Here is a 14,148-nt window from a genome sequence, read left to right as displayed (position 1 = left end):
CAAAACTAAAACAAAAATAAAATTGGGGGACTAAAAAGTTAGTTTTTAAAATAGGAGGACCAAAACTTCATTTTTTTGAAAATAGGGGAATCAAAAGTGCATTTAAGCCTTTTATTTTTTATTTTCATGATAACCGATAGATTATGCTCTTCCAAACAATTTTTCTCAATATGCATGAGTCGTAAATCAAACCTCTAACCACATATTTAAATGACCAAAATACTTGAACTAATTCATTGTTAATCTATAATAGTCTTTCTATCTCTTTCAAACGCTTGTTCTCTAATTAAATGAAATTCATGTAATCTGTTCAACCAATTGTATATTGAGTGTAGTGTTATAGTGAACTTAATAAATGGAAAATATGGAAAGGACAAAACTTAGAAACAGTTCCCTATGTACTGTTTTTACTGTTGCCCACTAATAACATGACATGTGGATTAAAATTCCACATCAGCCCCACACCCTTGTTTTCATGCTAACTTCGTTTCTGTTCCGTTAACCACTGCATCGCAACAACCGCCATTCTGCTGGAGATAGCCACCACCAAGATCAATCTATTAGATTTTTCCCCCAAATTTTGATCGATTGATAAATTAAACATTTAGTTTGACGCATGATTAACATAATTGTATAGAAAAAAAAATACTGCAACGTCTACTACCACTCCTACTTCCATTATTTAGTATCATATTTTAACAAATTTGAGACACTGGTGTGCTTTGTAGTGGCAGACAAATCCTTTTCCATGGAACATATATTTTATCGGACTATTTACTGAGATAGAACATGGAACAAAAAAGCCAAATATATTATTTATGCAAGGATCCATTAGAAAGTGGGTAAATCTCAGGAGTTCAACAAATAAGAAGAATGAATACGAGGTATAATTAAAGTGTATTTTAAAGAATAGATTTCCTGTTGTACCGACAAAAAAAATAAGAATAGCATTCCTGAATCAATGAATCTGGAGAATGATTTCAAGGAACAGATCAAATGAACATTGAGAACCGTTTTTCTCTTTAGTCTAATAACAGATAACGACGTTAACGTGATAACAAGTGTGTGGGGCTGATGTGGATTTTTAATCCACATGTCTTGTTTTTAGTGGGCAACAGTAAGAACAGTACATAAGTAACTGTTTCTAAGTTTTGTCCATATGGAAAATAAGGTAGAACTATATGGAGTTGCTGGCTGCCTGGCTGGCCTCGGTGTATTATATTAACTATTACAATTATAAGTATTAATTATATGGAGATTTTGGATTTTTTTTTGCTAAATATGGAGATTAAAATTTAGTAAAATAATTTTATGTTCCAAAAAAAGAAAAATATGAACTAAAAAATTGTAACATAAACAATATCAGCATTCTAGCTGGCAAAAGCTGGCTCTACAAACAAGTAGAATCACCCTTTTGTACCTCAAAAATTCAATTTTTCTTCATTTTCTCTCTAACCCTCAACCCCTTTTCTTCTTCTTCACCGATCCTTCTTCAACAATCACAAACTTTCAACTTCAACACACAGAAAATTTTTCATATAAATAAATATTTAGGGTTTATACTTCAAGAAACACAACAAAGTTCACTAATTTGGTGCTAAAATGAGTGGTTCCAGGTTCATAAAGTGTGTCACAGTTGGTGATGGTGCCGTTGGAAAGACTTGTTTGCTTATCTCATACACCAGTAACACTTTCCCTACGGTTAGTGCTTCTCTTTGTTTCTTCTATAGAAAGAAAAAGATTCATTTTTTATGTGTTTTTCAAGTTCTATGTTGCTGTTTTTTGAAATTAATAGAAAAATAAGAAATGGGTTTGCTTTGTTTCTTTATTTTTGTTCCTAGAATTTTCTTGATTTATATTCTGAATCTTTGATTTGGAGTTTCTGATGCTAAGTTTTTCTTCAAAATTGTGGGATCTTTAATTTGTTAGGTGGAAAGAGGAAAATGGGAATATTTTGATTGAATCTTTAATGTTGATTTTGATTTTTAGTTGCTGAATTTCTGTTTGCTATGACTCTATGGAGGTAGAATAATTCCTCCATGTAAGATGTTATGGTGATATTGCTATCTTAGGAGTTAGGACATTAGGACTTTGATCCTTTTTTGTTTTTGGATTGATGCAATAATCTTCTAAAGGATTGCTGCTGTTTGACTTACTATTGACTGACAGATGAGGATGGTTTTGGATTTTGTAATCTATAATTGTGACATTTTTTTTTGTTTCTTTTCGATCCATTGGCAACAGGACTACGTGCCTACGGTCTTCGACAATTTCAGTGCAAATGTAGTTGTGGATGGGAGTACTATAAATCTAGGGTTGTGGGATACTGCTGGTACGTGTAGTATCATCGTTATAGCCAATCTGTCTTGTATTTTAATGATTGTCGACTCATTGATATGGTATTTTCAACTTATGGAACAGGCCAAGAAGATTACAATAGATTAAGACCCTTAAGCTATCGTGGAGCAGATGTTTTCCTCCTTGCTTTCTCTCTCATAAGCAGGGCCAGCTATGAAAATATCGCCAAAAAAGTAAGCTTGGTATTATTCTTTTTACTTTTATTTGTAACCACCTACTCTGGACTAATTTCCCCTCATTTTGTAGTGGATTCCTGAGCTGAGGCATTATGCTCCCGGTGTTCCAATTATTCTCGTTGGAACAAAACTTGGTTAGATTCTTGATCCTTCATTTCCTTGTCTCAATATTTTTACACATTTGATGCACTCCTTTTGTGGCAGAGAAGCACAATAACAGTTCCTTGATTCTGTGAAGTTCATTCGTTTAATGACCATACTGATAGCTTTGTTTTATGCATGCTATGTATTTCGTTGCTTTAATTGTGGTGGAAGTTATTTATCTATTAAACATATCCTTTAATTAGTGTTGCTCGCCTAAACTCTTGAATCGGAAGCTTTAATTGTGATTCTGTAGAGGTTCAGACAATAGTGTTTTTTTCCTATCTTCCATGCTTACCTCAGTTATGTCTTAAACCAATAACTAGTTCAGATAACCAAGAATTTCAAGCAATAGTATCTTCTCAAGTTTTCATCTATAAGACACATAACAGCCTATGTATTTTTTCAACTTTGTTTGATGTTTACTTCGTGTAACACTAAAAGAAAAAGGGAAAATATAGTGTGGCTGTTTTCAGTGCTGCACAAGTGGTTACTGATATAGCTTGAAAAGTATGGACTTATGAAGTCTATTAAGAATTTCAAACTGAGAGAAGAGTGCAAGTTCTTAGTACATGATAAACTATCTTGGTGGAGTCAGTGCTTGACATAATAAGCCCTTGACTTTATACATAACTAGTCAGAATATCTTTGTGTCAAAAAAACAAGTTAGAATATCTTCTGTTCTGAGATTTTGCAATGGTGGTCAGGCAGCATTGGATTGTGTTTCCTCCTACATATAGGGTTTAACTGGTTTTGTTATAAAGTTATCATGATTTGTTTGCTTGGGCATTTAATGGTTTTGTTATAAAGTTATCATGATTTGTTTGCTTGGGCATTTAATGGCAACTACATTTATGTGTTGTAGATCTTCGGGATGATAACCAGTTTTTTCAAGACCATCCTGGTGCGGCGCCAATCACCACAGCACAGGTACTTGTTATTTGCTAATACTTCCTGTATATATACTGTTTATTGCTTTTGCGTTGTTTCCTATTTAATTGTTTGTTTTTTAGCCTTTGTTTGCTCATAACTAGGGATCTGCTTACCTGATAAGTTATTGGTCTGATTTTATTTACTATCTTTTCTGAAGGGTGAGGAACTGAGAAAACTTATCGGTGCTCCAGTTTACATTGAATGTAGTTCCAAAACACAAAAGGTACATATATGTTCTCTTTGAATCTTTGAAAGTTTTTCTCGAGTTTAAAGAATATCTTGACCTTATCGATATAAGCCTTTGAATACAGAATGTGAAGGCTGTTTTCGATGCGGCCATCAAAGTAGTTCTACAGCCGCCAAAGCAAAAGAAAGCCAAGAAAAAGGGGCATAAAGCCTGTTCCATTTTGTGATCTTCAGTTCTTCATATTGTAGTTTGTGGAAGATGACATGACTGTAGCCGTTTCCTGGTAGTCTCTGCCATTCTGATTCTATATCTTTCACTATTTTCAACCTAGATGGAGCAAACACCGTGTCTAACTGATCACTTTATGGTTTTCTTATAAGCATCAAGCTATTTGTCTCTGGCTGAAGGGATTATATGATATGTAAAGTCATAATTTCAACATGTTTGGTGTGTTCAACAACTTTTGTGTTTCTCTGGGATGTTTACCTATTGTATTGATTATTAAATGGCCATCTCCATTTGTGGACATGGGTTTTACTCACATTGTAATCTAATCTAGGAAGTATTTGCAACATATATATGGCTTTCGATGTGAACTAAGTATATGTAATTAATTATGTTAGCTGCTTAACAGCCTGAATATAAGTTTGGATTGTTCATTGGTTCATTCTTCAATTTGCTTTCAAGTGATTAATCTAAATTTTATAGTCCAAAGTTCAGTTGTCTTGGTTAATTTTACCATAAAAACTTATGACGAATGCACATGATTTCAGTTTTTTGGTCTTAACCCTTCAGTTCTTAGTCTGACAATGATTGTTTTAGCTACGATTTTCTCTAGATTACACCTTATTTTTAAATTGAAAGTCAGCTCTTAGGAGTAATAATAAAGGAGATAATACCATGGAGCTGTCAACATCTTTATGTCTGCACATGATATCAGTATCACATTGTTTTGAAGGATACATAAAACAAAACTATATTCTTCTTTCACTTCTTACAATTTGATCAGATGCTGAACTTGTGGACTGATTAGGTCGGATCAAACTTTGGATCTCTAATATCTTGGTATCTTGTTTTGGCACCGATACATTTTACAAGGGAAGTGTTACCTAAAGCAAAAAGGAAGGTTTGAAGATTCTTGAAGAGATGTTGGACTACTTTAATTAAATATACTAAACCAAAACTATAATTAATTAACTAATCAACAACTCTTTGTGGATTCAACATTTAACTTTGATATATAATTTCCTATAGAAGGATATTTTGTGTGGATGGACAGCCATGTTTGAATTCAAGGACTCAAAATATTCTAATTTCTAACCACTAGTTCAATCCTAGTGGGTAGGCCAAGCAGTTTGAAAATGATTAATCATATCATAATTGAAAGCGGCAAAAATACAATGTAATATGGCAAACATCTTTTATTCTTAAAATCTTATCTTCCTTTTTCTTGAAGAATATATACTGTACCCACTTCCATTGGTAAAAAAATCAGCAAATGGAGCTCTGCATTGATTCCTCTCACTGTCTCTTCTCAAACACCGACTATGTGCTCCATTAAATATGCTTGCAAACCTGTTTTGTTTCTTGTAGTTTGCTAGTAATATAGAATTCATACTTAGAAGAGAACAGCTTGAATATGGCGTCCAAGAGAATACTAAAAGAGCTCAAGGATTTGCAGAGAGATCCACCAACTTCATGCAGTGCAGGTAAAGAGTTTGAATGAAACTTGAATTTGGTTATTTAACAGTACTGTATTGTGATATGCTTGTTATGACGAGTTTCAGGACCTGTCGGCGAGGACATGTTTCATTGGCAAGCAACCATCATTGGTCCAAATGATAGTCCCTATGCTGGTGGGGTTTTCTTAGTTACCATTCATTTTCCTCCTGATTATCCCTTCAAACCTCCTAAGGTATACACCAAAAACTTTTTAAAACACTTTGACAAATGTTTTCTATAATTCAGCTGGACCTTGTGAATAAGCGACTCTAGATAAGCAAAAGTCTCTTCCATTTTCTGTGTGTAATGGGCTATAAGATATGTTTGTATACAACTTTAAATATATTGTAAGATTTGTTATGTATACAGGGTTATTTTAATAAAAAGGTCCGTAGTTGCGATTTAGGCCATGGCATCAATGTCTCTGTGACCGCAACGTGACAGCAGTTGAGTCTGCATCAGCTGTATTTGACTTCGGTTGTCTGTAATATCAAGGATTGTGATGTGACTGTAACGGAGATTTAAAATCTTGCAGGTTGCATTCAGGACCAAGGTATTCCATCCCAACATTAACAGCAACGGCAATATTTGCCTAGATATACTCAAAGAACAATGGAGTCCTGCTCTCACAATATCCAAGGTGATGTTCTTGCGAACCATTCCTCTTTGATGCCATTAGTTTCTTTCTGTTTTATACAAATGGCGACTGATTGCTAAAAAAACATTATACAGGTGCTGCTCTCTATATGTTCTCTGCTAACGGATCCAAATCCTGATGACCCTCTTGTGCCTGAAGTCGCTCATATGTGCAAGACCGACAGAGTCAAGTACGAGTCCACTGCAAGAAGCTGGACTCAGAAGTTTGCCATGGGCTAACAATCTCTACCTGCGCTCGTCTCCTTCAATACGTTTTTGAATTGTATAAGATAATATGGCCTTCAAATTCGGGCATCGTTGAACAACATGCATACATATAAGAATTTTTCTCAAAGTTTGTAATTGGTGCATGCTCTATGAATAAATGATACTCTCTTTTGTTTTTTTTTTTTTTTTCCTTATGTTCAACTTTTATTTTTTAATTAATGAGTTGTTGAACTATATAGAGTTAGGCCCATTAGCTAGTTAATATAGGCGGATTAACTAGTTAGTATATAAGATAGAAGTTGCACACTCATTTGTATCAATTCTATTAGTTCCATTACAAATTTCTCAAACTTTTCTCTCATTTTACTCTGATATTATGAATCTCAACATGAGTAGCCACACACACGCACACACAAGGAGGGGGAAGCGTGAAAACATATAATCGAAGCCACTCACCTGCCAAAAAACGTCTAGATAGCCAACCACTAGGCCGTAACACACGGAACATATTCAGCCTATTAAAAATGTAACAAGGTGACTAAATCATTGTGCATTTCCTCAAGTTAACAAACTAGGTTCTGTTCTGCATGTTCACCCTTTACACATTTCAATTTGTAATAATATATAATCAGCACAATATCATGTTATTGGCGATCTAAACTCGCCTAAACTCGACTTATCAAAACTTGTCAGGACAGAAACCAAGAATTTGTGATTTGTATTTCAAGCCTTGGTGTTTGTTTTGAGAAAGGAGAGGGAGATGTAACTGCTAAACACTATGAAGCACAGACACAAACACAGAACACGACACTGACACGTTGACACCGACAATAATTTAAAAAAATGGCACAATTCAATATAATTATAAGTTGAAAGTAAGAGCTTTTAAAAAAAAAGTTAAAGTTGTTTGGTAATTTTTATTTTTAAAACTCATAAAGTTATTTTTAAGTTGAAAGTTGTTTGGGAAATGATTTTTACAAAACTTTCAAATTATTATGTATTGATATAATAAATACATAAAATAAATAAAAAAATTACAATATAAAAGCAGATAAATGCATTACGAAACTCTATTTCTACATTAAAAAAAAATTTGTTGAAACATTTTGTGATGAGAGATTGTTTGAGGAGGCTTTAATAATATGATAATAATAGTATCAATAGAGGTTAGCAAATAATGCATTATTAAACACATAAATAATCTTATATAAAAAAAAACATAAATCATCACAAACTCAATCATTTCTAATTTCCATCAATGCAGTGCCTATTTGATTTCTAACTGCATTCATGTAGTCTCCATCTTGTGCTCTTCTTGGATTGTATGAACTCATTTCTTCATTTATATTTCTTTCTTCTTCGGGTTCATTCATATGTTCAGAGTTATCATCGCATTTGTTAAATTCCTTATCTTCAACACCACACATACGGATAAAGTTATGAAGCGTTGTTGTTGCAACTACGATCTTCTGTTGTTTGATTAATGAAAATGGTCTCATATCAGATAGGATATGCCACCTTTTCTTCCAAACTCCAATTGTTCTTTCAATGACATTTCTCAATGAAGAATGTGCATGGTTTAACACTTCATGCATTCCTTCAGGTTGACTGCCATCTCTAAAATCTGGAATGTGATATCTTTCACCTTTGTAAGGTGATAGGTACCCTTTCATATTTGGATATCCAGCATCAACCAGATAGTATTTTCCTAAAAATTATAAAACTTTATTATTACTTTATATGGATAAATAACTTTATAGATACATGTGTGTGCGCGCACGCGCGTGTGTTAAAATTTATTATATAATGAAGTTATGCATACCTTCGGGGGGATGAGGGAAAACACTTTTCATTTCTTCAATCACAGATGAAAGAATACGAGTGTCATGTGCAGTACCAGGCCAACCAACAACAACAAAAGTAAATAACATGTCTAAGTTGCACACTAACATGACATTTTGTGTTGGGTATCCTTTTCTACCAATATAACGAATTTGATCTTTAGTGGGAACAATGGCAGGAATATGTGTTCCATCAATTGCACCAATGCATATGCACCCTTTAAAATGGGGCCAATACCTACGATCATTTTTAATCTTGGATGGAATTTCTGCAAAGTTGAAATCTGGAGGTCTTACAATTTCCTTTGCTAATAAACATAAACTTTCCAAAACTTCCCCAAACTTTCTACTTACAGTCTCACCTGATTTTCCAAATTTATTCTGAACGTTTCGATTAGTCTCGCTATGTGCACAACTCCAAAGAAACATAGCAAGTGCCTCCAATGATGTCATTTCTTTAGATGGATGCAACCATCCTTTACTCACCAATAACTTTTCAAGTTTCAATATGGCATGAGATTCCATCCTAAACATGTTATAACTTTCACCTGGTGTGTTAAGAGTTTCTCGAACCCAAGTCCATCCATGAGAATAAAGAAATCTATTACCTTGCTTCATTAAGTACTTCATATGATAGTCAAAAGCAATTACTGCTGCAGCATAACATATTTTATAAAACCCACATTTTCTTTTTTTAACTTTTCTCGAATGCTCATTGATTTGATTAAAAGGCATCTGAAAGAAAAATAGAAAATACGGAAATAAATACGAATACATAATCGTTAAAGTAGTTGAAATGCATAAGCATAAATACTAATACAAAATTCTCAATTTAATATTGAAAAACAAATAAGAGAGGATACTAGCAAAATCTCAACCAAAAGCATAAAAGTAAATCTAAATGGAAATTAAAAAACAAAAAAGTTAAATCTTAACCCAATACTACATAGTTTTTGTCACTCATGCTCCTCTCACTTATATTTATATAGAAGCCAGTCTACCAAAGCATTTATAAAATCTTTTAAGGACATCAATAGGATTCTATTACTTTCATCTTTAAGCATCTCTAAAGCATAACTAAATTGTTGACCATCCAAAAGTCCTTCCTCCTTTAAATTTTTCAATATGTTAACACAATCAGGAATTGAGTATTGTCCATGAACATGAGATGTAGCCGCAATTTCAGCTTTCTCAACTTCATTGTGACTTTCCGCTGCTTGAACTAATCGCTCAAATGTGCTTCTCATAGTTGTTGCAGTCGCAACCTTTGTCTTAACCTTTGTCCCTTTCTCACCCATATCTGGGGAAACCTTTCTTTTCTTTTTTGATTGGGTATTTTCCACAAGAATAACGTCATCATCATCGGATTCAATATTTTCTAGTGACACATCATCAATAGTATTTTTGCCATTAGATTCTAATGGTACCCCCAAAGCCGGTGTCCATTGGTATTGACTTGTTGCCACAGTCTCCCCAAATATAATTTCCAATTCTTCACGAAATTCCAATCCTTGGCATCGAAATTTTGCATATTTTGCATTCTCCTGCACAACCAGTTAAGGATAATAGTTAGACAAACCATTCTCTTAATTTTCACAAAAAATAAATAAAAATTATTGTAATACTCACCCTGATTTTAGCTTCCCACCATGTAGGATCAGCTACAATAGTTCCTGTTTGAGAATTCCATCCTAAGCTTGTTTCTTTACCCTTTAGTTGCTTCCAGGTGGTCCAATCAATTTTCAAATTATCCATTCTATTTTTCAACTGTTTTTGACTATATTTTTTATCAGCACCCTTATTGAATGCTTCACGTATCTCTGCCCATATCTTATTCCTAAAACCAGTTCCCGGTTTCCCACACTTACGAATCTCATCAATACAAATGTCAAGTAGCAGTTTGGTATCATTTGGATTGTTCCACTTTGCTTTTTCTAAATTTTCATATTTACATGAAAGGTTTTCTTTGATAGTCATAGCTGCATTATGTTAGAAAATCATAAATACTTAAAAGAGAAAGAAAGAAACGATCATAAATTTTTACTTTTTAGATTCATCCGATAACTGTTAACTCATAAATTTTATATAGGAAAACTCATTATAGTCAAATCGACACTCCGTCATATGCTTTATCTAACCTATATAAATAGTCAAAATTATATACTAGTAACAGGATTCGTATAACTAGTATGTGAAACAATATAAAATGAAATGAAATTATCTACTCCTATCACATATCACATCTTTATAAAACAATATAAAATGAAATGAAAAATCAATGGATATAATTATAAAATACATAGTTACTCAGTAAGTAAACGAAAGAGAAAAATAGAAAAGTACCTGATGATGATTCTATGGCAGATTGACAACGACGATGCAGTGCATAAAGGTAGAGTAGCAAATATATATATATATATAGGATGAATAGGGTTAAAGATTTAGCGGGAGATGCTAAATAAAGAGTGGGAACAGAAAAAAAAAATAAGGGCCGCGAAAGTTAATACTGAAATAATATTGAAAAATTAGAAAAATGGCTGAGGTGGGATTCGATGGTGGGTCACTAAAGCTAAGCTCCGTAAAAAGTTGTTGTAAAGTTCCTTTCAACAACTTTTGGTCAAAGCTCCTTCTATTCAATATTTTTCATTTCAAAATAAGTTCTTAATTTTACTAAGTACTTAATTTATATTGTGTTTGGCCTACCTTCTACTTAAAAATATAAAAAAGTAGAAAATAAGTTCGGCCAAACGGTACCTAAGTGTTGGTGTCGTGTGTCCGTGCGTTAAACATGAGTGACCAAGTATTTTCCGAGTTTGACACAAACAATATTGCTATTTTGCTAGTAAATATTGTTGTTCTGCATATAATATCTTTTAAAGAATACTAGTAATAGACCCGTGCTATCGCACGGGTCGTAACGTTACGCTGCATTTTTCACTACTAGAAAAATCAAATTTAGAGAGGGAAGAAATCCATCACTAAATCAACAAATTCCCTCACAAACTAATTTAGCGACGGATTTAGTGAGGCACCAAAATCCGTAAAGAAATTGAACGTCGCAAAATATTTGTGAGGGATTTTGACATCCGTTGCAGTTTGCGACGGATTTTTACCGTCTCAAAGATTAAATCCGTCACTATTTTTAAACCAAAATTCAACTTTAGAACACATTTCCGTAACTAATAGTGAGGGATTTTATGAGGGAAATATTTATGAGGGACAAATTTCCGTCACTAATTTAAAAGAATGTATTTTTGTGAGGGATTTTTTCCCTCTCTAATTCGTAGTATTTCACCTAGTTTTTCATTTTCTAATGTGAATTTTTTTTTTTTAAAAATTAATATAAATTTAATTGCATCCATAACTATCACATATTATTCAATAAAATACATAAAATTGATCCATATAAATTTAGTATAGTAACTATATTCTTAAAAATACTAGTTACATCCGAATTCTCAAAACAAATTACTCACAAATATAAAGTAAAAATACACTTTAGGGAAAATAAATTACTCACAATTTACAAAATACAGTAACTACATTTTTTTCTAATGTGTTAGATATAGTTTGTTTAATTTGATCTCCTATCTAAGACAAGATAAAATAAAACAAACTATATCTTATAGTTTACAAACCATACATAATTCTTCGACTAACTCATCCTCCATATTCGTCTTCAAGTGGTTGTGGTAGATCCCAATCTGCAGCTGACAACTCCAATTGAACTTTTTAAGGTAAAACTAGTTTGCAAAAGAACCTCGGCTTGTTAGTTCATTGATGAGATTATTGTAATATTACAATCCCTTAGGATTTATTAGCCCTCTCCCATCTATATTAAAATGAGATCAAGGTCGGAATAACATTTGGCTTTAAAACAATATGATCCTAGTACGTACTAAATTAGGAGTAACTTACCCTTCCACGTGAATCTTCCATGGGGATGGTGCTATAACATCAGTGGTTAACCTCAAATACAAGACGTTCAAGATGATCACTTCAAAAGACAACAAGGGGCCATAAATTAGTTCTTTAATACAAGGGACCAAAACCCAAACTGTCAAGACATCAAGGTGTCAGTCAATATACCAGTTAGCCTATAATTTAGTACACATACATATCAAAGAAACAATTAGTATAATTATGTTTAATAATGAAATGCCAAAGAAATAATATAGTAAAAAGTACACACTTTTTTCAAAGCAATTTTGGACTGTGAATTTGTACCCCACAAAAGAAAAGTAATGAACTCTAAACATCACTAATCTAACTTTAATCAACATGCTTAGGTGCAAATTCTGACACTACCACAAACCATTTGATTCCTTTTAAATGTGCTAAATGTGGAAATAAAAGTCAAATCCACTTAAAATTAATGTTATAATTATTATTTAGATACCTGTGTTACAATTGTCCATTGCAAATCTTGGTGAAGTCTAACAAAAGCATCAAACACACTTCACTGCACATTGCAAAATCCGAAAATCTAAACTGAAATTATTGCAATATGTACATATATTTGATCACATCTAATGTAAATTGGAAGTGTCAAAATTCAGATAAGAAACTCAAAATCTAAAGTCAATTTAAAAAACAAAGAAAAGTCTAGATAAATAAATACAGTATGCACTAAACTATAGAGAAATACATACTATGTGCCCATTTGGAATCTTCAATGAGAACTCTGGTCCAAAATATTTAATATAAACATTCTCCGGGATCTCTGCACAAGACAGTGTGAAAACAAGAAGATATAATTTTGAAACAAGATATGATTTACATCTAAAATCCTCATTCAACTCATTGGAAAAGAGATACATGAAATTGCCATAAACCAAACATCTCAAAATTTAAGCTGATAGGTGAAAACACGTGAATAATTTCTAATAAACTCTCACATAAAAGATCTTAGCACTTCAAGCGTGAATAACACGTAAGACCGCCTATCTTATGCTAAAACATAATAATTTAAAAAAAACAATAGAAGGTGAGAGGGTGCTGAGGGTCAAATGTTATAGCACTTGGCCAAGCTCTTAAGCCATATCATGAACTGATTATCCCAAAAGCTTAAAATATTAGGCAAAGAAGTATGAATGATTTTGTTATGTTTCTAAAAAAATAATTTAGTAATTTGCAGTGTCACGACAAAATACATAATCTATCAGGGCGTAAACTTTCAAGCAAAAGCAACTGGTGAAGGTTTGAAAAACGAAGGGCAAACCATATTTGAATCGTGATAGCCAGTAGTAGGTCACAAATTATTCTCTGGGCAGATATTGCAGGAGATTACAATGAAGAAATTACAACAATAAGTCATTGCAACCTCTCATATCATACGCCTCATAAGGGAAGCTTTCTCCATCATTCCAAGAGTGTGATGTGCAACCCAAAATAGTTTTCAGTTCGACTTTTCATAAGTCGACATATGTAAATTAACATTAATATAACTGAATTAGAAATGAAACATGTAAAATCAAACATCAAACATCAAAGTAACTGAATTACAATTTCTTGTCAATGTCTATTACAATTTGAAGGAAAACTTGAAACAAAAAATTAAACATTTAGGTAGGTTACATATGGATCTCACATATATGTATCCAATTAGGTTGTAACCTTAAAAACTTTGCCAACATTTGGATAAACATGTTTGAATTCAATTCGAAGCCTATCACCGAATTGTATTCCATTGTCAAAGCAAAAGTTTTTCCATCCTCCAACAATCTGGACATTTTCAGAAGGATTGGTTGGATACCTTAAATGTACCTTTGAACCGTTTGTTCCTGGTACTTCAAGAATTAGGGTTTGCAAATTTAAATCACGAACGTAAGTTGAGAATTCGTTGGGCAAAGTCTATAAAACAAAATTTGAAGAATTAAACCAATATAAATAATAGATAATAAATATCATAGACATTTAAAAAAAC

The 14,148-nt window shown here is 32.8% G+C and overlaps 4 protein-coding genes and 1 long non-coding RNA gene across 6 annotated transcripts; 2 read left to right on the top strand and 3 right to left on the bottom strand.

Annotated features, from left to right (window-relative positions):
* The first annotated feature begins 1,282 nt into the window (after positions 1-1,282).
* LOC123913070 (rac-like GTP-binding protein RAC1) lies at positions 1,283-4,462 on the top strand. The gene is made up of 7 exons (XM_045963670.1): positions 1,283-1,701; positions 2,245-2,332; positions 2,422-2,531; positions 2,605-2,668; positions 3,541-3,605; positions 3,766-3,831; positions 3,920-4,462. The coding sequence occupies exons 1-7, from the start codon at positions 1,603-1,605 to the stop codon at positions 4,019-4,021; spliced, it is 594 nt and encodes a 197-aa protein (XP_045819626.1). The 5' UTR covers positions 1,283-1,602; the 3' UTR covers positions 4,022-4,462.
* A 774-nt stretch (positions 4,463-5,236) lies between these two features.
* On the top strand, positions 5,237-6,563 carry LOC123913069 (ubiquitin-conjugating enzyme E2 28-like). Its single transcript, XM_045963669.1, has 4 exons — positions 5,237-5,504; positions 5,583-5,710; positions 6,053-6,157; positions 6,250-6,563. Exons 1-4 carry the CDS (start codon positions 5,435-5,437, stop codon positions 6,391-6,393), a joined length of 447 nt encoding a protein of 148 aa, XP_045819625.1. The 5' UTR covers positions 5,237-5,434; the 3' UTR covers positions 6,394-6,563.
* Positions 6,564-7,616: 1,053 nt separating this feature from the next.
* On the bottom strand, positions 7,617-8,840 carry LOC123914807 (putative nuclease HARBI1). The gene is made up of 2 exons (XM_045965980.1): positions 8,204-8,840; positions 7,617-8,089 (listed from the first exon to the last, which is right to left on the bottom strand). The coding sequence occupies exons 1-2, from the start codon at positions 8,838-8,840 to the stop codon at positions 7,617-7,619; spliced, it is 1,110 nt and encodes a 369-aa protein (XP_045821936.1).
* A 353-nt stretch (positions 8,841-9,193) lies between these two features.
* On the bottom strand, positions 9,194-10,199 carry LOC123913068 (L10-interacting MYB domain-containing protein-like). Its single transcript, XM_045963668.1, has 2 exons — positions 9,852-10,199; positions 9,194-9,766 (listed from the first exon to the last, which is right to left on the bottom strand). The coding sequence occupies exons 1-2, from the start codon at positions 10,197-10,199 to the stop codon at positions 9,194-9,196; spliced, it is 921 nt and encodes a 306-aa protein (XP_045819624.1).
* Positions 10,200-11,706: 1,507 nt separating this feature from the next.
* Positions 11,707-13,566, bottom strand: LOC123913067. 2 transcript variants are annotated; one of them, XR_006811554.1, is made up of 4 exons: positions 12,875-13,566; positions 12,622-12,684; positions 12,141-12,219; positions 11,707-12,054 (listed from the first exon to the last, which is right to left on the bottom strand). It is a non-coding gene; the product is annotated as an uncharacterized LOC123913067 (long non-coding RNA). The 2 variants fall into 2 exon arrangements; XR_006811555.1 differs by having other exon boundaries at positions 11,707-12,219.
* Positions 13,567-14,148: the final 582 nt, after the last annotated feature.

This window comes from Trifolium pratense, linkage group LG3 (genome assembly GCF_020283565.1).
Source record: "Trifolium pratense cultivar HEN17-A07 linkage group LG3, ARS_RC_1.1, whole genome shotgun sequence".
NCBI lineage: Eukaryota > Viridiplantae > Streptophyta > Magnoliopsida > Fabales > Fabaceae > Trifolium > Trifolium pratense.
This window is presented reverse-complemented; position numbering and strand designations above follow the sequence as displayed.